The sequence below is a fragment of the Pygocentrus nattereri genome, chromosome 20 (genome assembly GCF_015220715.1).
Source record: "Pygocentrus nattereri isolate fPygNat1 chromosome 20, fPygNat1.pri, whole genome shotgun sequence".
In the NCBI taxonomy this organism is placed as follows: Eukaryota; Metazoa; Chordata; class Actinopteri; order Characiformes; family Serrasalmidae; genus Pygocentrus; species Pygocentrus nattereri.
Window position 1 is genome coordinate 28,525,646 of NC_051230.1, and position 12,797 is coordinate 28,538,442.

Consider the following 12,797-nt stretch of genomic DNA (forward strand, 5'->3'; position numbering starts at 1 on the left):
ATGTGAGCAGTGCTGTGGCCTTCGCGGACCGAATTAATGGCACTGATCTGTAAGTTTACGCCCTTTGGAGTAGCTTGAGAATCTGAGAGTGACGAGAGGGTGGAAACTATGTAGCATATGCATGGCACACCAGTTCATCAAGTCGTGCCATTAAAGGAAAACATTTGCACTAATTTGTTCTTGGCTTGTATTAAGTAACTGCTTTGCGGTCATATGAATTTCCCTGCGTGGGACTTCGCCCGAAACACGTTTTGCCACCGTTAGATTACATCATGAAAAGCAGATGTTTTTATTTCTTCAGAGATCGCATACATAGCATTTTTAATAGCAGATCTGTCTGAACAAAGCATTTACTTTATTTAGATAGACCCCGATAGATGATGTTCGTGCGGTTTACAAACTATGTGGTGAAAACTTCAAGGTGAATTTCATAGATGTTTAGAGGAAACGGACGTCAAAGGCAAGATAAGCATCTCTAAAGCGTCTACAATGGGCTATCTGAATAAAATGTTCCCCAAAATACGACTGAAATACAGTAAATGTATACATTTGTGGGTGGCACAGTAATATTCGTCCAATCGGTGAACATCTTTAAATAAATAAGGAACAGAAATATCTGAATAAAGTGCCTGTAGCGGTGTCTTCCTCCAGTACATCCTAGAATTTTTAAATAATATTCTTAGGCTGGTTGTTGTTCTGACCACAGTACATCATGATTGCAAACACATGCGAAGAACGCAATTATAAAAGTGCTGTATGAGAGCTCTAGAGTCTTTACTGTGTTCTCCAGTGTCTTCAGGAACACCGCCCGTGCTCCAGACATGAGCTCTCTGTATTCCCAGAGTCAGCTGACTGGTCACGTTCACTCTAATCAGAATGGAATGCAGACTCAGTGGTGCCCCTTACAGGCGACAAACACCATGGCTCCTTTCGCTCTGCTGTGTCCAGTTCTCCAGCCTGACTGGTTCAACTTAACCTTGCAGTTTCCCTTCTCACATCCTGATCTTATCCAGCAAACCTGGTCCCAGATCAGGCCTAAAAATGGCAACTGCTACTGACCCTGCTGGTCTACGCTAGAGCTCTGACCTTTTAAGGGTCTGCTGACTTCTGACCCAAAGGTCAGGTGCCTGACCTCAGTTTCTTTTACTGCAGTCCCAGACTGACAGGTTATATATATCAATTCACATTTTTTTAACTCACTGCTTTACCACTGCCACAGTTTAGCTTGCTGTTCAAAATGCAGGTGAAATGTTCTATCTATATCTGTAGACTCGCCTACTGATTCGTTAGAGCACTCCTAGCATCATCATTTAATTCACTGATTCATTATAGCACCCAAAACATCTTACTGATTCTGTAATTCAGTAGCATCAAATACTGATTCATTAGAACACCCAGAACCTGCTGTTAGTTATTAGTATACTGATTCATTAATGCTGACGTTAATCACATACAGATTCATCAGGACACTTCTAGTATTGTTTCTCACAGCAGAGGTTCCAAATGAATAACAAAACAGTGGAACCCACTGTGGAACACTCAAAGGATCCTGACTCACTGGTTCTTTAGAGCTCTTACAGGATCACTTAATAATTCATCCAAACTGCATGATGCTATACTACACCAGTGAATAGACTTCTAATGGTGGGCTTCTATTTTTGGACCCAGCTTAAGTGTTCTGATGATTCATTGAGTCTTCAGGGTGCTCATGGGATCACTTGCGGATTCACTGATTCATTAGAACACTCGTAGGATTCCTCTGTTTACTTTATTCATTAGGTCTGTCGAAGGATCATCTCTTGACTCACAAACCCGTTAGAACACTTATAAGATGACTTGCTGGGAAAGGAGGGGTTGTATCGTCATCCAATGCCTAGAAATTCCTGTGATCCCTTGGGCCTCTTTTCCACAGTAGGGCCGAGCGATTTTCAGATTCTCAGCATGGAGACTTTCCGTTGCTTCAAGACAGACACGGTTCAACACGGAGCACTTCACCTTACGGTTACTTAGCATGCTGACAGCTCTATCAATTCTGGATAACAGAAACTGCACTGGGGCAAGTTAGATGACTCAGATCTGAGGGAGCGAAGTTTCCCGGCTGAACAGAACACTGAAATGAAACTTGGTCTTTGGATCTGTAGCCTCCTAGCTAGGCTAATGCTAGCTGGCTTTTCTCTCCAGGTTAGCAGCCCTCCTAGTTAGCTTAACTAGTGGCCTACAGATCTAAACACCACAGTACAGCTGGACTCCGCTCAGAGTATGTAACAGGCTAAAGGTGCCACACACAACAGTACAGACTGGGTTCCAGCTAGCTAAAACTCAAATAACACACGTTTAGAGGATAAAGACTCATCTGAGAGTGCAAAGTGATTGGTGTTGGAGTGACAAAGATAAAAATTGAATTGTTCTGTGGTGTTTTTAGTTCTACACTAGCGTTAGCGTAGTTAACAGGTGCCACAAACCTAACTAACTAACACCGTGACTGCCGTACGAAAGGTCTTAGAATGCTGGTTTGACAAGACTTGACAAGATAGTCAAGACTGAAAAAGCTCAAGGTGTCTTTCTAAATGGAACATCGTCATATCATATTTACCTTTTTACCACAGAGGCTAAGCTCTGTGATAGTGTAACACAGGAGACTCTGTAGCTCTTGTTTGAGCTATTGCTGTTACTACTGTAAACCACAGGCTTATTTTCTCATGGCCTCCTCCATTTATCATGTTTGGTTACTGTTTGCATATCAAGGACAGAAATGTTTGCATACGAGGCGTAACTGCTGTCAACAGAGTGAGTAACACGCCATTGGTAGACTCGCTCTGTACTTGCAGTAATACAAGTTAATGTTTCTCTTTTTCTTCTTTCTTTTTGGATTTTCACACATTACTGTCTTGAATTATACACAGTGGAAACCCACATATCCACCCACATGTCATAGTCACATTTAAACTTGCGGCACCTACACGACCAGCTATGATCCACTGTAGCACTGGAATCCATTGCGACTGGTTAGAGGTAGAACTGCAAACCAAGCAAGCCAGATGACTTGTTGAAATTTACTATGGTCACAGGATTTATGATGGCAAACTATTCCATGTGTTATCAGGGGCAATGCTGTATAACTTTCCTCTGTAAGTTATCTGTTATTAAGCATGATAAACACTACAGAGCTGGCAATAACCCATCCATGCAGTGAAACACCACATACACACTAGTGAACACACACACTAGGGGGCAGTGAGCACATTTGCGCGGAGCGGTGGGCAGCCCTATCCGCAGTGCCCGGGGAGCAGTTGGGGGTTAGGCGCCTTGCTCAAGGACACCTCAGTCACGTACTGTTAGCTCAGGGGATCGAACTGGTGACCTTCGCAAGGCTGGCTCCCTAACCTCCAGCCCATGACTACCCCAATACTCAAAAAAGGAACCAATCTTCCTTCACATGGAAAGGAGTATAAGGTTTAGTCATAGTACTTGTTCAGCTCAGGTGTTAATAGTTTGTCTCATACACAGATGGGATATAGAATGAGTGTGTAAAGCAGGGTCCTCAGGGACCTCCAGAGGGTTTTCTTTATTCCAGCTTCCAACTCATAGATGGAGTGAATTGTGGACAGTCTGGAGAGTGGGTTTGAGCTGGTTTGAGATGTTGGTGTAAAATGTTTTTGTGTATATGCTGGTAATGGTTTGTCTTTTGTTGCAGGTACGGTATACGGCCGGAGAACGTGATCATTTACGGTCAGAGTATTGGTACGGTACCGTCAGTGGATCTGGCCGCTCGGTATGAAAGCGCTGCCGTCATCCTTCACTCACCGCTCACCTCTGGCATGCGCGTGGCCTTCCCAGACACCAAGAAGACCTACTGCTTTGATGCCTTCCCCAAGTCAGTATATCCTTCTATTCTCTCTTCTTTTCATTCATCTACACATTTAAAGTGAAACTCCACGTTTTTTGTTAAAATTTTTTTTGCATAAATAGATGGTAAAGATGTCAACAAATTGGTCACAGTGGTGGCTATAGGAACCCACCCAGGCAACGATAATACTTCTAAAAGGTCCCTCAAAGATACAAATACGTTGCCAGGTACCTGGAACATTGTTTTGGAATAGCTTTTAGGATCAAGTTTTGGCCTTAAATGTATTTTTTAAACACACTCTTGGTATATAGGTACATAAAATGAACAAAATAGCCTCTAAAGAAGCTTTGCTACTACTTTCATCATTCTTAATTCTGGATTTCATCAACATTATTAGAGTTGCACACATTGCTCACTCTGACACAAAACTTTCTCAGTTGTTTATTATCAGATTGTATGCTTTGCGTTGCTCTTACAACCGCAAACCTTTGTTCTTTTCTGCAGCATTGATAAGATATCCAAGGTGACCTCTCCGGTGCTGGTGATCCACGGGACGGAGGACGAGGTAATTGATTTCTCCCACGGCCTGGCACTGTACGAGCGCTGCCAGCGCCCCGTGGAGCCACTGTGGGTGGAGGGTGCTGGCCACAACGACGTGGAGCTCTACGGACAGTACCTGGAGCGCTTGAAACAGTTCGTGGCCCATGAGCTTGTCAACTTATAAAGTGAGCCGAGGACTGGGACCGCCTACACGCGGCTGATGATCGTACCTCTAAAACGCCCCTTTTTGACAACTGTGAACTTGACAACATTTAGCCTTTTCAGTTTTTGTTTGTTGTCTTGTTTTTTCTTTTTCTATATGTGGTGGTGCAGAGTGGCTTAGCAAGAGCTGGCCTAGCTACCTTTTGAAGGGGTGTGTGTGTGTGTGTGTGTGTGTGTGTGTGTGTGTGTGTGTGTGTGTGTGTGAGTGAGAGTAAGTGAGATGGAAGGGTTTATTTTGGACCCCAGCCCATCCTTATGAGGTCAATCATGATTTCTTTTCTGTTTTTGACTTCCGTACATCAAATCTAACCTCTACTAAACCTGTGTGTGTGTTAGGGCTGCACGATATAGACAAAAATATCATATTGAAATTATATTGGAATATATTTTAATTGCAATTGCAGTATAACAGTAGTGCTCCGAAATGGAAATTCTTAGCTAAAACCAGAAAAAGCTCATAACTGAAAACAGTTTACCCAAAAAAAACTTACTAAAGTTTTTACAGTATGTCGGCTATAGTATGTGCCATGAAATCAAGCACACAACAGACAGTGTTTGGTCATCTATGGCTTTAATTCCCTTGTTTTTTACTTATTTTTTGCATTTTGCCTCAGACATTAATTTTCAAAAACTTAGGCTACAGATGGGATTAGTGCACAACCAGGGACTTTCCCTTTAGTTTCTGTTTTGCAATATTCAGTGGAAGTTAGTTTACATGTCCTCTACAGAGAACATACTTCTGCACAGTTTAAAACAGTAAAACATAAAATTACCGTTTATTTGCTGAATTTAACATATTGGAGAAAAAAATATATGAAATGTGAGCTGTGTAAAAAATTATGGCACTTTTTTTTCCCCCAATGTTAAACAAATAAATAGAACAGGCTAAACCTTGGTTTAAATGTCATATTTAGGTTTGTTCTCTGTAGAGGTTGTGAATTTAAAATCAACAAAGCATAATTTATCTGGAAGTGTAGAAACAGGAGAGTAAAACTGTTTGAAGTCACTATGTCTCATTTTTATTGCTATTCAGATTCTGTGTAGCATTGTGAGACTTCATTGTAAGCCTGTTTAAACTTTACTTTTCTAGTCTGAATTTTTGTCTTTTCTTTTTCACCCAAAAACTGAGGATGCTATTTTTAACCGTGTTCGGCTGAAGATTTTCTGGCCGTCCCTTCTGTGCTATCATTTTTCTCAAACACTCAGAGAACATCTGTTTGGTCAGCTGTTCATTAGAGGTTCATTGCATATCGCAACCTCTGTGACTCAGTATTGTGAAGGCTGGTATCGTGATGATTATTAAGGAACACCATATCGTGCAGCCCTTGTGTGCATGTGTGCATGTTATTCTAAACCTGGACAAGTACTGTACAAACTGAAACGGGGCCCAGACATGCACAGTCACCATGTAAGCGATGCCAAATGCTCCTCATAAAGAGCTTTAATGCAGAACCTTTTTTCCCTAGACACCTTTCTAGAGCATCTCTGGTCAAACGTGTACATTCTCCATCCGCGTTCTTACCTGGTTTCATTTTGCAGAGCGTTCGGTGTTCTTAAGAGTTTTCTGGCTTGTCTGTTCTTAAAATAGGTCTTTTTGTCATGGACCTTGTTACAGGGGGAAACAAAAACCAATGCTGGACAATAACGACGGAAGAACGGTCGGTTTGCACTTTTAAAGGCTAACACCTCACATATGTCGGAGATGTGAAATTGGAGATGTCAAAACTCCAGGCCACGATGCCTGGTTCAGGCTATCAGATAAATCTGCAGCGTGTGATCTTTCAAGGCCAAGGTTCGACAGCCCTAGACGGGTAGTTCATAATCATGCTTGCCCAAGCCCCCCAAATGTAGATGATCAGCCAAGACATGTTTGGTGTCTGAGGTTTTGCACTGGAGCTGTGAGGCTAATGTAAGTAAGTCAGGAAAAAATGTGAGCTTAGACCTCTTAACTTAGTGCTGTACAAACAGCGTCATCGATAAAAATGGATAGAAACCACAAACAAATATGTTTGACAATACTTGGTCTCAGCCCACATGTAGACGCCGCATTTCTATGGCCACCTAGCCACAAACGAGGGTCTGCGGTTACTCATTTTGTCGATCAAACAGCCCCTTCCTGTCAAAATAGGCATGTCTTGGCTGCTTTAATGAACAACAGCATCCGACTCTTAACAACTTGCCGAAGCCTGGGTGGCGAGGTGAGACATACTGACTTGAGTTAGTAAGTTTGGCCACCTACATTTGGGGTTGATTCCACCAAACTGTCTTGTTTTAAGTGTTGAAATCTGTGACCGTTTAAGAGGGCTTCGTTTAGTCAGGTTACTTCTGTGCTCTTTTTGCACTTTTTTAAAACTCTATTCCCACCGTTATGTCTTCTCGTCCACTTGCATGGGTATTACTGGGTTACGCTGTACTGGATCACTTTGTTGTCTCGTATCTCATCACAGCTCTGTTTGTAAGGGTATGAGGCTCTGCCAAAAACCCCGTATTATCAGTCTGCGTTCTGATTGGTTCATACTGCGTTGTTGCCATAGAATCAGACTGCTGTATTCTCTTTCTGTGGATTGCTAATTCCAACCACAACCACAGACCGTTTAGACTGGTCCTACGAGTTTGGATGAACATGCTTGAAGATGTCTATAGATGAAGTATCAATAAATAAATAAATAAATAAACTACTCTCTGTATATCTCGGCTTCTAACAGATGACTGTTGTCCTATTCCACTTTGTACATATTGTTTGTTTGTATGGTCATTTTTTTAATTGCTGTATTCTTAAAATGGTAACAATGCAGGTTATTACTAATATAACTTGAAATGATTATTATCGATATTAATACTATTATTACATTGATGGTCAGGATGAAAGTTTATTGCAAAAAGTCTTGATTATCCTGACCTTTGTTTTCTGTTTTTCTAAGACGCCTTTCATTTTTGAAGGAAACTGTCATGATGTATGTTCTGATGCTTTTAACGATAGTTCTAAAATAATACGAATAGAGAAAATAAAGAAGAGCCAAATGAATGTGGTGTATCTGGTTTGTCCTTAGAGTCTTGAAGGGTAAATACAAGCACAGCTTCTTTACTAATTAAAACACATGTGTAAGAACCAGTGGCGGGCACTGCTGTGGGGTCACTCTCAGTTCAGACAATTTCGCCAGTGAGCTCTCTTCCGTAAAGTCACATTAATCAGCCAAGACAGGTTTGGATAATGAATTTAATTGACTTACATTGACACTGAATGTAGTGTCAATGTAAGTCAGGTTTTAATGGATTTCTCTTGCAACACGGAGCCACCTCCAGGCTAAGAAGCCAGTCTTTTAGGGTTCCAGAAGAAAACATTTTATATAAGTCTTATTGGATTTCTCTTATTTTGAAACCAATCCCTTAGGAATCCTATTGATCATCTTATAGTGTTCCTGTTAGACATCCAAGTTGAAAGATTTAGATAAGAGTTATATTCTCATAAAAATGTATTAAAATGCTGTCATATGTTTCCATGTCACTGCTGAAACACAAGAGCTGTGTAAAAAAAAAAAAAAAAAACAACAAAAAAACCCCACATACTACTGCAGTACACATACCACACTAATAAATGGACTTGGTGCACTATTCTCGACATACTATGTAGTTCGGTGCTATGGGGTTTCAGTTTGTGGGTGGGGCCTCGTTTTAGACACACTCCTGCATTTTAAAGCAGAAACTGAGACTGCATCCCTGTCCCTCATGGCCACATGGTGAGCAGTTAGATCCCTCGGTTTTGAAGTGAATGTGTGCGAAAAACATTTTCTGCATTTTAAGTAAACTGTTTTGTGCTTTAATTAAAGTGTGATGATTTTGTTATGAACCGAATGAAAACCGCACACACAATGAGATGAGTGTACTTCTGCTATAAGTAGGTTAGCTAGTATGCTAATTTAACCTGATTAAGTAATAAATGGAGTTATTTCACTGGCAGTAACTTCACCCCTGTACAGCAGAAACTTTAATGTTGTCATAATAAGAGTCCCCTATAATTCGGCTGTTAAATGTAAGTTTACTTGATTGAATCGAACACTTACTGAACACTTTCCATTGTACTACCAAAAAATAGCAATACTACCAGTACTAATAATAGTTATTATTATTGTTATAAGTAGTAGTAGTCATGGTGACAGAACAATTACCAATAAACATTTAGATGTGCTTAAATGTGTAGGTTATTTACTAAAATGCACTTTCCCCCTATATTCTTCAGGGAATTTCTTTTTGCAGACCACCTAGTTAAGGCCCACAGGTAATTTGAATTTGAGACCACCTGATTCATTTCTCAAGAGTTAAAAAACAGGCCTACCAACATCAGCATTTGGATGTGTGGACTTCAGACTTACGACCCCGATCAGCTTGATTTTTACTGGTGAACTGAATCAAACGGGAATCCCAAACTTCCACACGATTCCCGAAAACTACAGGATTCTTGAATTCTCTTGCATTATGCTATTCCACTGCTTTGATCGCTCTTGATTCTCCAGAGCTTATCAGCAGGCCTCTCAAATCCAGTGCTGTGGTGGACAAAAGCCAAAGTCAAGAAGTGAAAAGTTGTGCTGCAGTGCCCTCTTGTGGTGCAGTGCCCTCTAAATTTGCTATGACAAGAAAATGTCTAAATCTGCTTGAATAACTTTGCCCTTTAGATGCCATGAGGGAATTCAATTAGTGGAAAAAAGCGCTGCAGAGAAAAGCTGGTGCTTTTAGCTCTAATGGGCTCCACTTCATGGCACTTAGCACCACCACAGTTTACAACCCAAAGGTCAGTGGGGTCTTATAAGCAGTCTGGAGCCGTTGACCTTTAATCTCCAAAGCCTGACCTGTCTTCTCTCTCAGGATGTCGTCTAACTCTGGGCTGTGTTTATAATCAAAGAGAGGAGCGATCTTGCCTATGAGGTTGAGTGTAGGTTTGAACTACCCTGGTCATGTTTTGTTGTTGTTCTAAGTGAAAATAAGTGAACACGTCTTCCACTTAAATATGGCATTTTCTGCACATTTGAGTGCACATTTTTTTTTACATATTGGGAAAACATGCAAAAATATAAAGTGCCATAACTTTTGCACAGGCCACATTTTATGTTTTCCCCTCAGTGTGTTAGATTCAGCAAATAAACAGTAATCAGGCTTTAAAATGCGCATAATTTCTCTGTAGAGAACTTATTTTCACTTGACCAGGGGTCCCAAATCTTTTGCTTACAGGTTAAAGGGGCACTCACTCTGGCCAGAATACACAGTGTAACCATGGTTACATCTGTTTTGAAGAAGCCTGCTCTCCTACTACTGTGGTGCCACAATAATCCTGTGAGTTCTTCTGGTTTAAAGACGAGGAAAACCCCCTTCTGATGATGTAAGTTGAAGGTGGGAGGAGCACTTTTTTGGGGGTGGATTTTTGGGAGAGAATGGAAGTCCAGAGAAGCCTTGAGGTACTTTGAATTATTTGGATTGTTGTCTTGAAATAACAAGTTAACTCTCTTGTGATCTCAAGATAATAAAAGTCGCTGTATCATCATCGAAACATAACAACTTTGTTATTTTGAGATCACAAGACAACTCATGATCTCAAGATAACAGCTTTTATGTTTTAACGAGTTAAGCATGTTGTGATCTCCAGATACCAAAGGTGTTATCTTCAGGTAATGAGTCAAGTGTCTTGTGATCTCAAGACAACAAAGTTATTTTCTTTAGATAAGGAGTTAAATATCTTGAGAAGATAATAAAGTTGTTCTCTTTAGATAAGGAATTTAGTATCTTGTGATCTCAAGACAACAAAGGTGTTATCTTTAGATAATGAGTTAAGTATCTTCTGATCTCAATACAATGAAGTGGTTATCTTCAGATAATGAATTAAGTATTTTGTGATCTCAAGATAACAAAGTTGTTATGTGAAAATAACAGCCCAGAACTTTTTAGCGGCAGCTCAAGGCCTCTCCAGATGTCTGTAGGGGCTGTTTGGATTTTTTTGTCTTGCTAGCTGGCTAACTGTGGGGGGATTCCCAAAGGCTGTATGGTGTGTTTGCATAATGCATGCTGGGTATTGTAGTGAGAGAACACTGATGGATGAAAAGACACCAGTGAGGTTGAGAAACGCTTTGCTGAGCTGCTGAGCATCACTTAACATGACAAATAACACATTACACGCTTCTTTAAGGCCTGCGATCCCTTAGAGGCTCAACTGCTGTGACCGTTAGTGGAGTTCAGGAAAAGGGAGGAGAAGAAAGAGGATGAGAAACATCTCCTGCTTGTGAAAGGTTTCTAAAGGAGACCATATGGGAACATAGAGAGGCCACAGTATTTCACCCCAGGAAGACTAAGTAGAGTACAAAAACTAGCATGTGACGTAAGCTGTCGTGACATTAAACGTTACGGCGTCTGTCATGACACTCACGGATAACAACAACAACAACAACAACAACAACATGCTGTTGTAATGGTTGTTATAGTCTATTTAAACTCAAGGCTTTAATGGAGATCTAATAGTGAGTAATCCTCTAATAAATCTAAACCGTCATGTATGAAAATTACTTTTATTTACTGTTTTTTTTGCTGTTTTACTTCGTTTTGATTTTTATCTGAAGTTGAAATATGTCGATTTATCTTGAGTTTAGTTTTAAATAAAAAAACTTCAGTCAAAAAATTTTTTCACGTCACTACCGAAACACAGAAAAAAAGAGTTTTAAAAGGAAAAAGAAAAAGAAAAAAGAAAAAGTAAGAGTTCGGGTCCATGGGCGGAGCCTTGTTTTAGCCACGCCCCTGGCGTGAACGCGCCCCAGCGACCCGAAGCTCAGTGTGTCTTCAGCACCGAACCGCCTGTTCTCAGCGGTCCAGTCCAATAAAACATGATCGGTTTTTAATACTGTTGTGCGCGGCCGCCCAGAGCCGTGTGGTGTTTTAGGTTCTGCTCAAATTGAAACGCAACGGTTTCGTTGGTTTGGACCAAATGGATTGTTCACTTATTTGTTTTAACAAACTGAACAAACTGCGGTACCGAGTCACTCGAGCCGAAGCGTTTTGGTCTAAATACAGTTAAAAGTACAGAAGCAGGTCATGAGAAGAGTCCATGCTCCGTATCGAGGGTACAGCGTTAGATTAAAGGGGCCTCGTGATTCATAACGTCGCCTAAACTCCGTTCGTTCCGTTTACGGTCCTGTTGTTTATCAGTCTGAACGCGTTCAGCGGCGAGTCTAACGATCACTTTCCCGAACAACTTGGCGTCGTGCGTAATGACGTAGAGCCCGAGGCCCTGCCCTCTCCTTGCGCTCGCGCCCCTTATTTCACTTCCTCTCGGATCGGAGCGGTCAGAGCGCGTGAAGACGAAGCCCCTCAGCATGTCCAGGAAAACCGGGACCCCGCAGATCAGAGCCGAGATCTCCGCCGGGCCGGGCAGCCAGCACTGAACTCGGGCCGCTTCCGGAGCGAATGGAGAGAGAGAGACACACAGAGGGCAAGATCTGAGAGAGGTGAGAGAGAAGAGAGAGAGAGAGAGAGAGAGAGAAGAGAGAGAGAGAGAGAGAGAAGGAGAGAGAGAGAGAGAGAGGGAGGAGTGGAGTCCACAGGGAGAGGAAGGTGAGAGGCTGGCAGGCTTCAGCGGGACAGCTGTGTGGGCTCTGTACGAGTTTTGGGGACCACAGCGACAAAGCAGTGCGATTTCAGAGGCTTTAGAGCGCGGGGGCTCGCAGTTTTACCAGCAGTGAACGAGAGAACGGGGTTGTTGTGCATGAAGGAATATCAGAGGTTTGCGAGAGCGAAGTGAGACGAAACGATAGTTTTGCGAAAGCATAGTGAGACAGAACCGGAGTGTGACATAGGCATAATTTTACACGAGGTAAGTGATGAAATATCACACATTTGCGAGAGCTAAGTGTGATAAAAGCATAGTTTTGCGAGTGCTAAGTGTGAGGGGTCCATAGTTTTGCGAGTGCTAAGTGTGAGGGGTCCATAGTTTTGCGAGAGCTAAGTGTGATAAAAGCATTGTTTTGCGAGTGCTAAGTGTGAGGGGTCCATAGTTTTGCGAGAGCTAAGTGTGATAAAAGCATAGTTTTGCGAGTGCTGAGTGTGAGGGATCCGTAGTTTTGCGAGAGCTATGTGATAAAATCATATTTTTGCGAGAGCTGAGTGTGAGGGATCCGTAGTTTTGCGAGAGCCAGGTATCACAAAATCATAGTTT

The 12,797-nt window shown here is 41.7% G+C and overlaps 2 protein-coding genes across 3 annotated transcripts in view; both read left to right on the forward strand.

Moving 5' to 3' along the window:
• abhd17b (abhydrolase domain containing 17B, depalmitoylase) overlaps nucleotides 1–7,634 on the forward strand; it is a 30,047-nt gene extending 22,413 nt beyond the window's left edge. The window contains exons 3-4 of the mRNA XM_017709647.2: nucleotides 3,695–3,874; nucleotides 4,352–7,634. Of these exons, the coding sequence (XP_017565136.1) occupies nucleotides 3,695–3,874; nucleotides 4,352–4,571 (400 nt within the window). The 3' untranslated portion in view covers nucleotides 4,572–7,634. The remainder of the gene's footprint in view (nucleotides 1–3,694; nucleotides 3,875–4,351) is intronic.
• A 4,275-nt stretch (nucleotides 7,635–11,909) lies between these two features.
• Nucleotides 11,910–12,797, forward strand: part of cemip2 (cell migration inducing hyaluronidase 2) — a 69,076-nt gene continuing 68,188 nt past the window's right edge. The window contains exon 1 of one of the 2 annotated variants that reach the window (XM_017709648.2): nucleotides 11,910–12,090. The gene's annotated coding sequence lies outside the window, so the exon portion shown is untranslated. Of the gene's footprint in view, nucleotides 12,091–12,209; nucleotides 12,456–12,797 lie in introns of those variants that run through there. The other variant, XM_017709649.2, reaches the window with a different exon arrangement.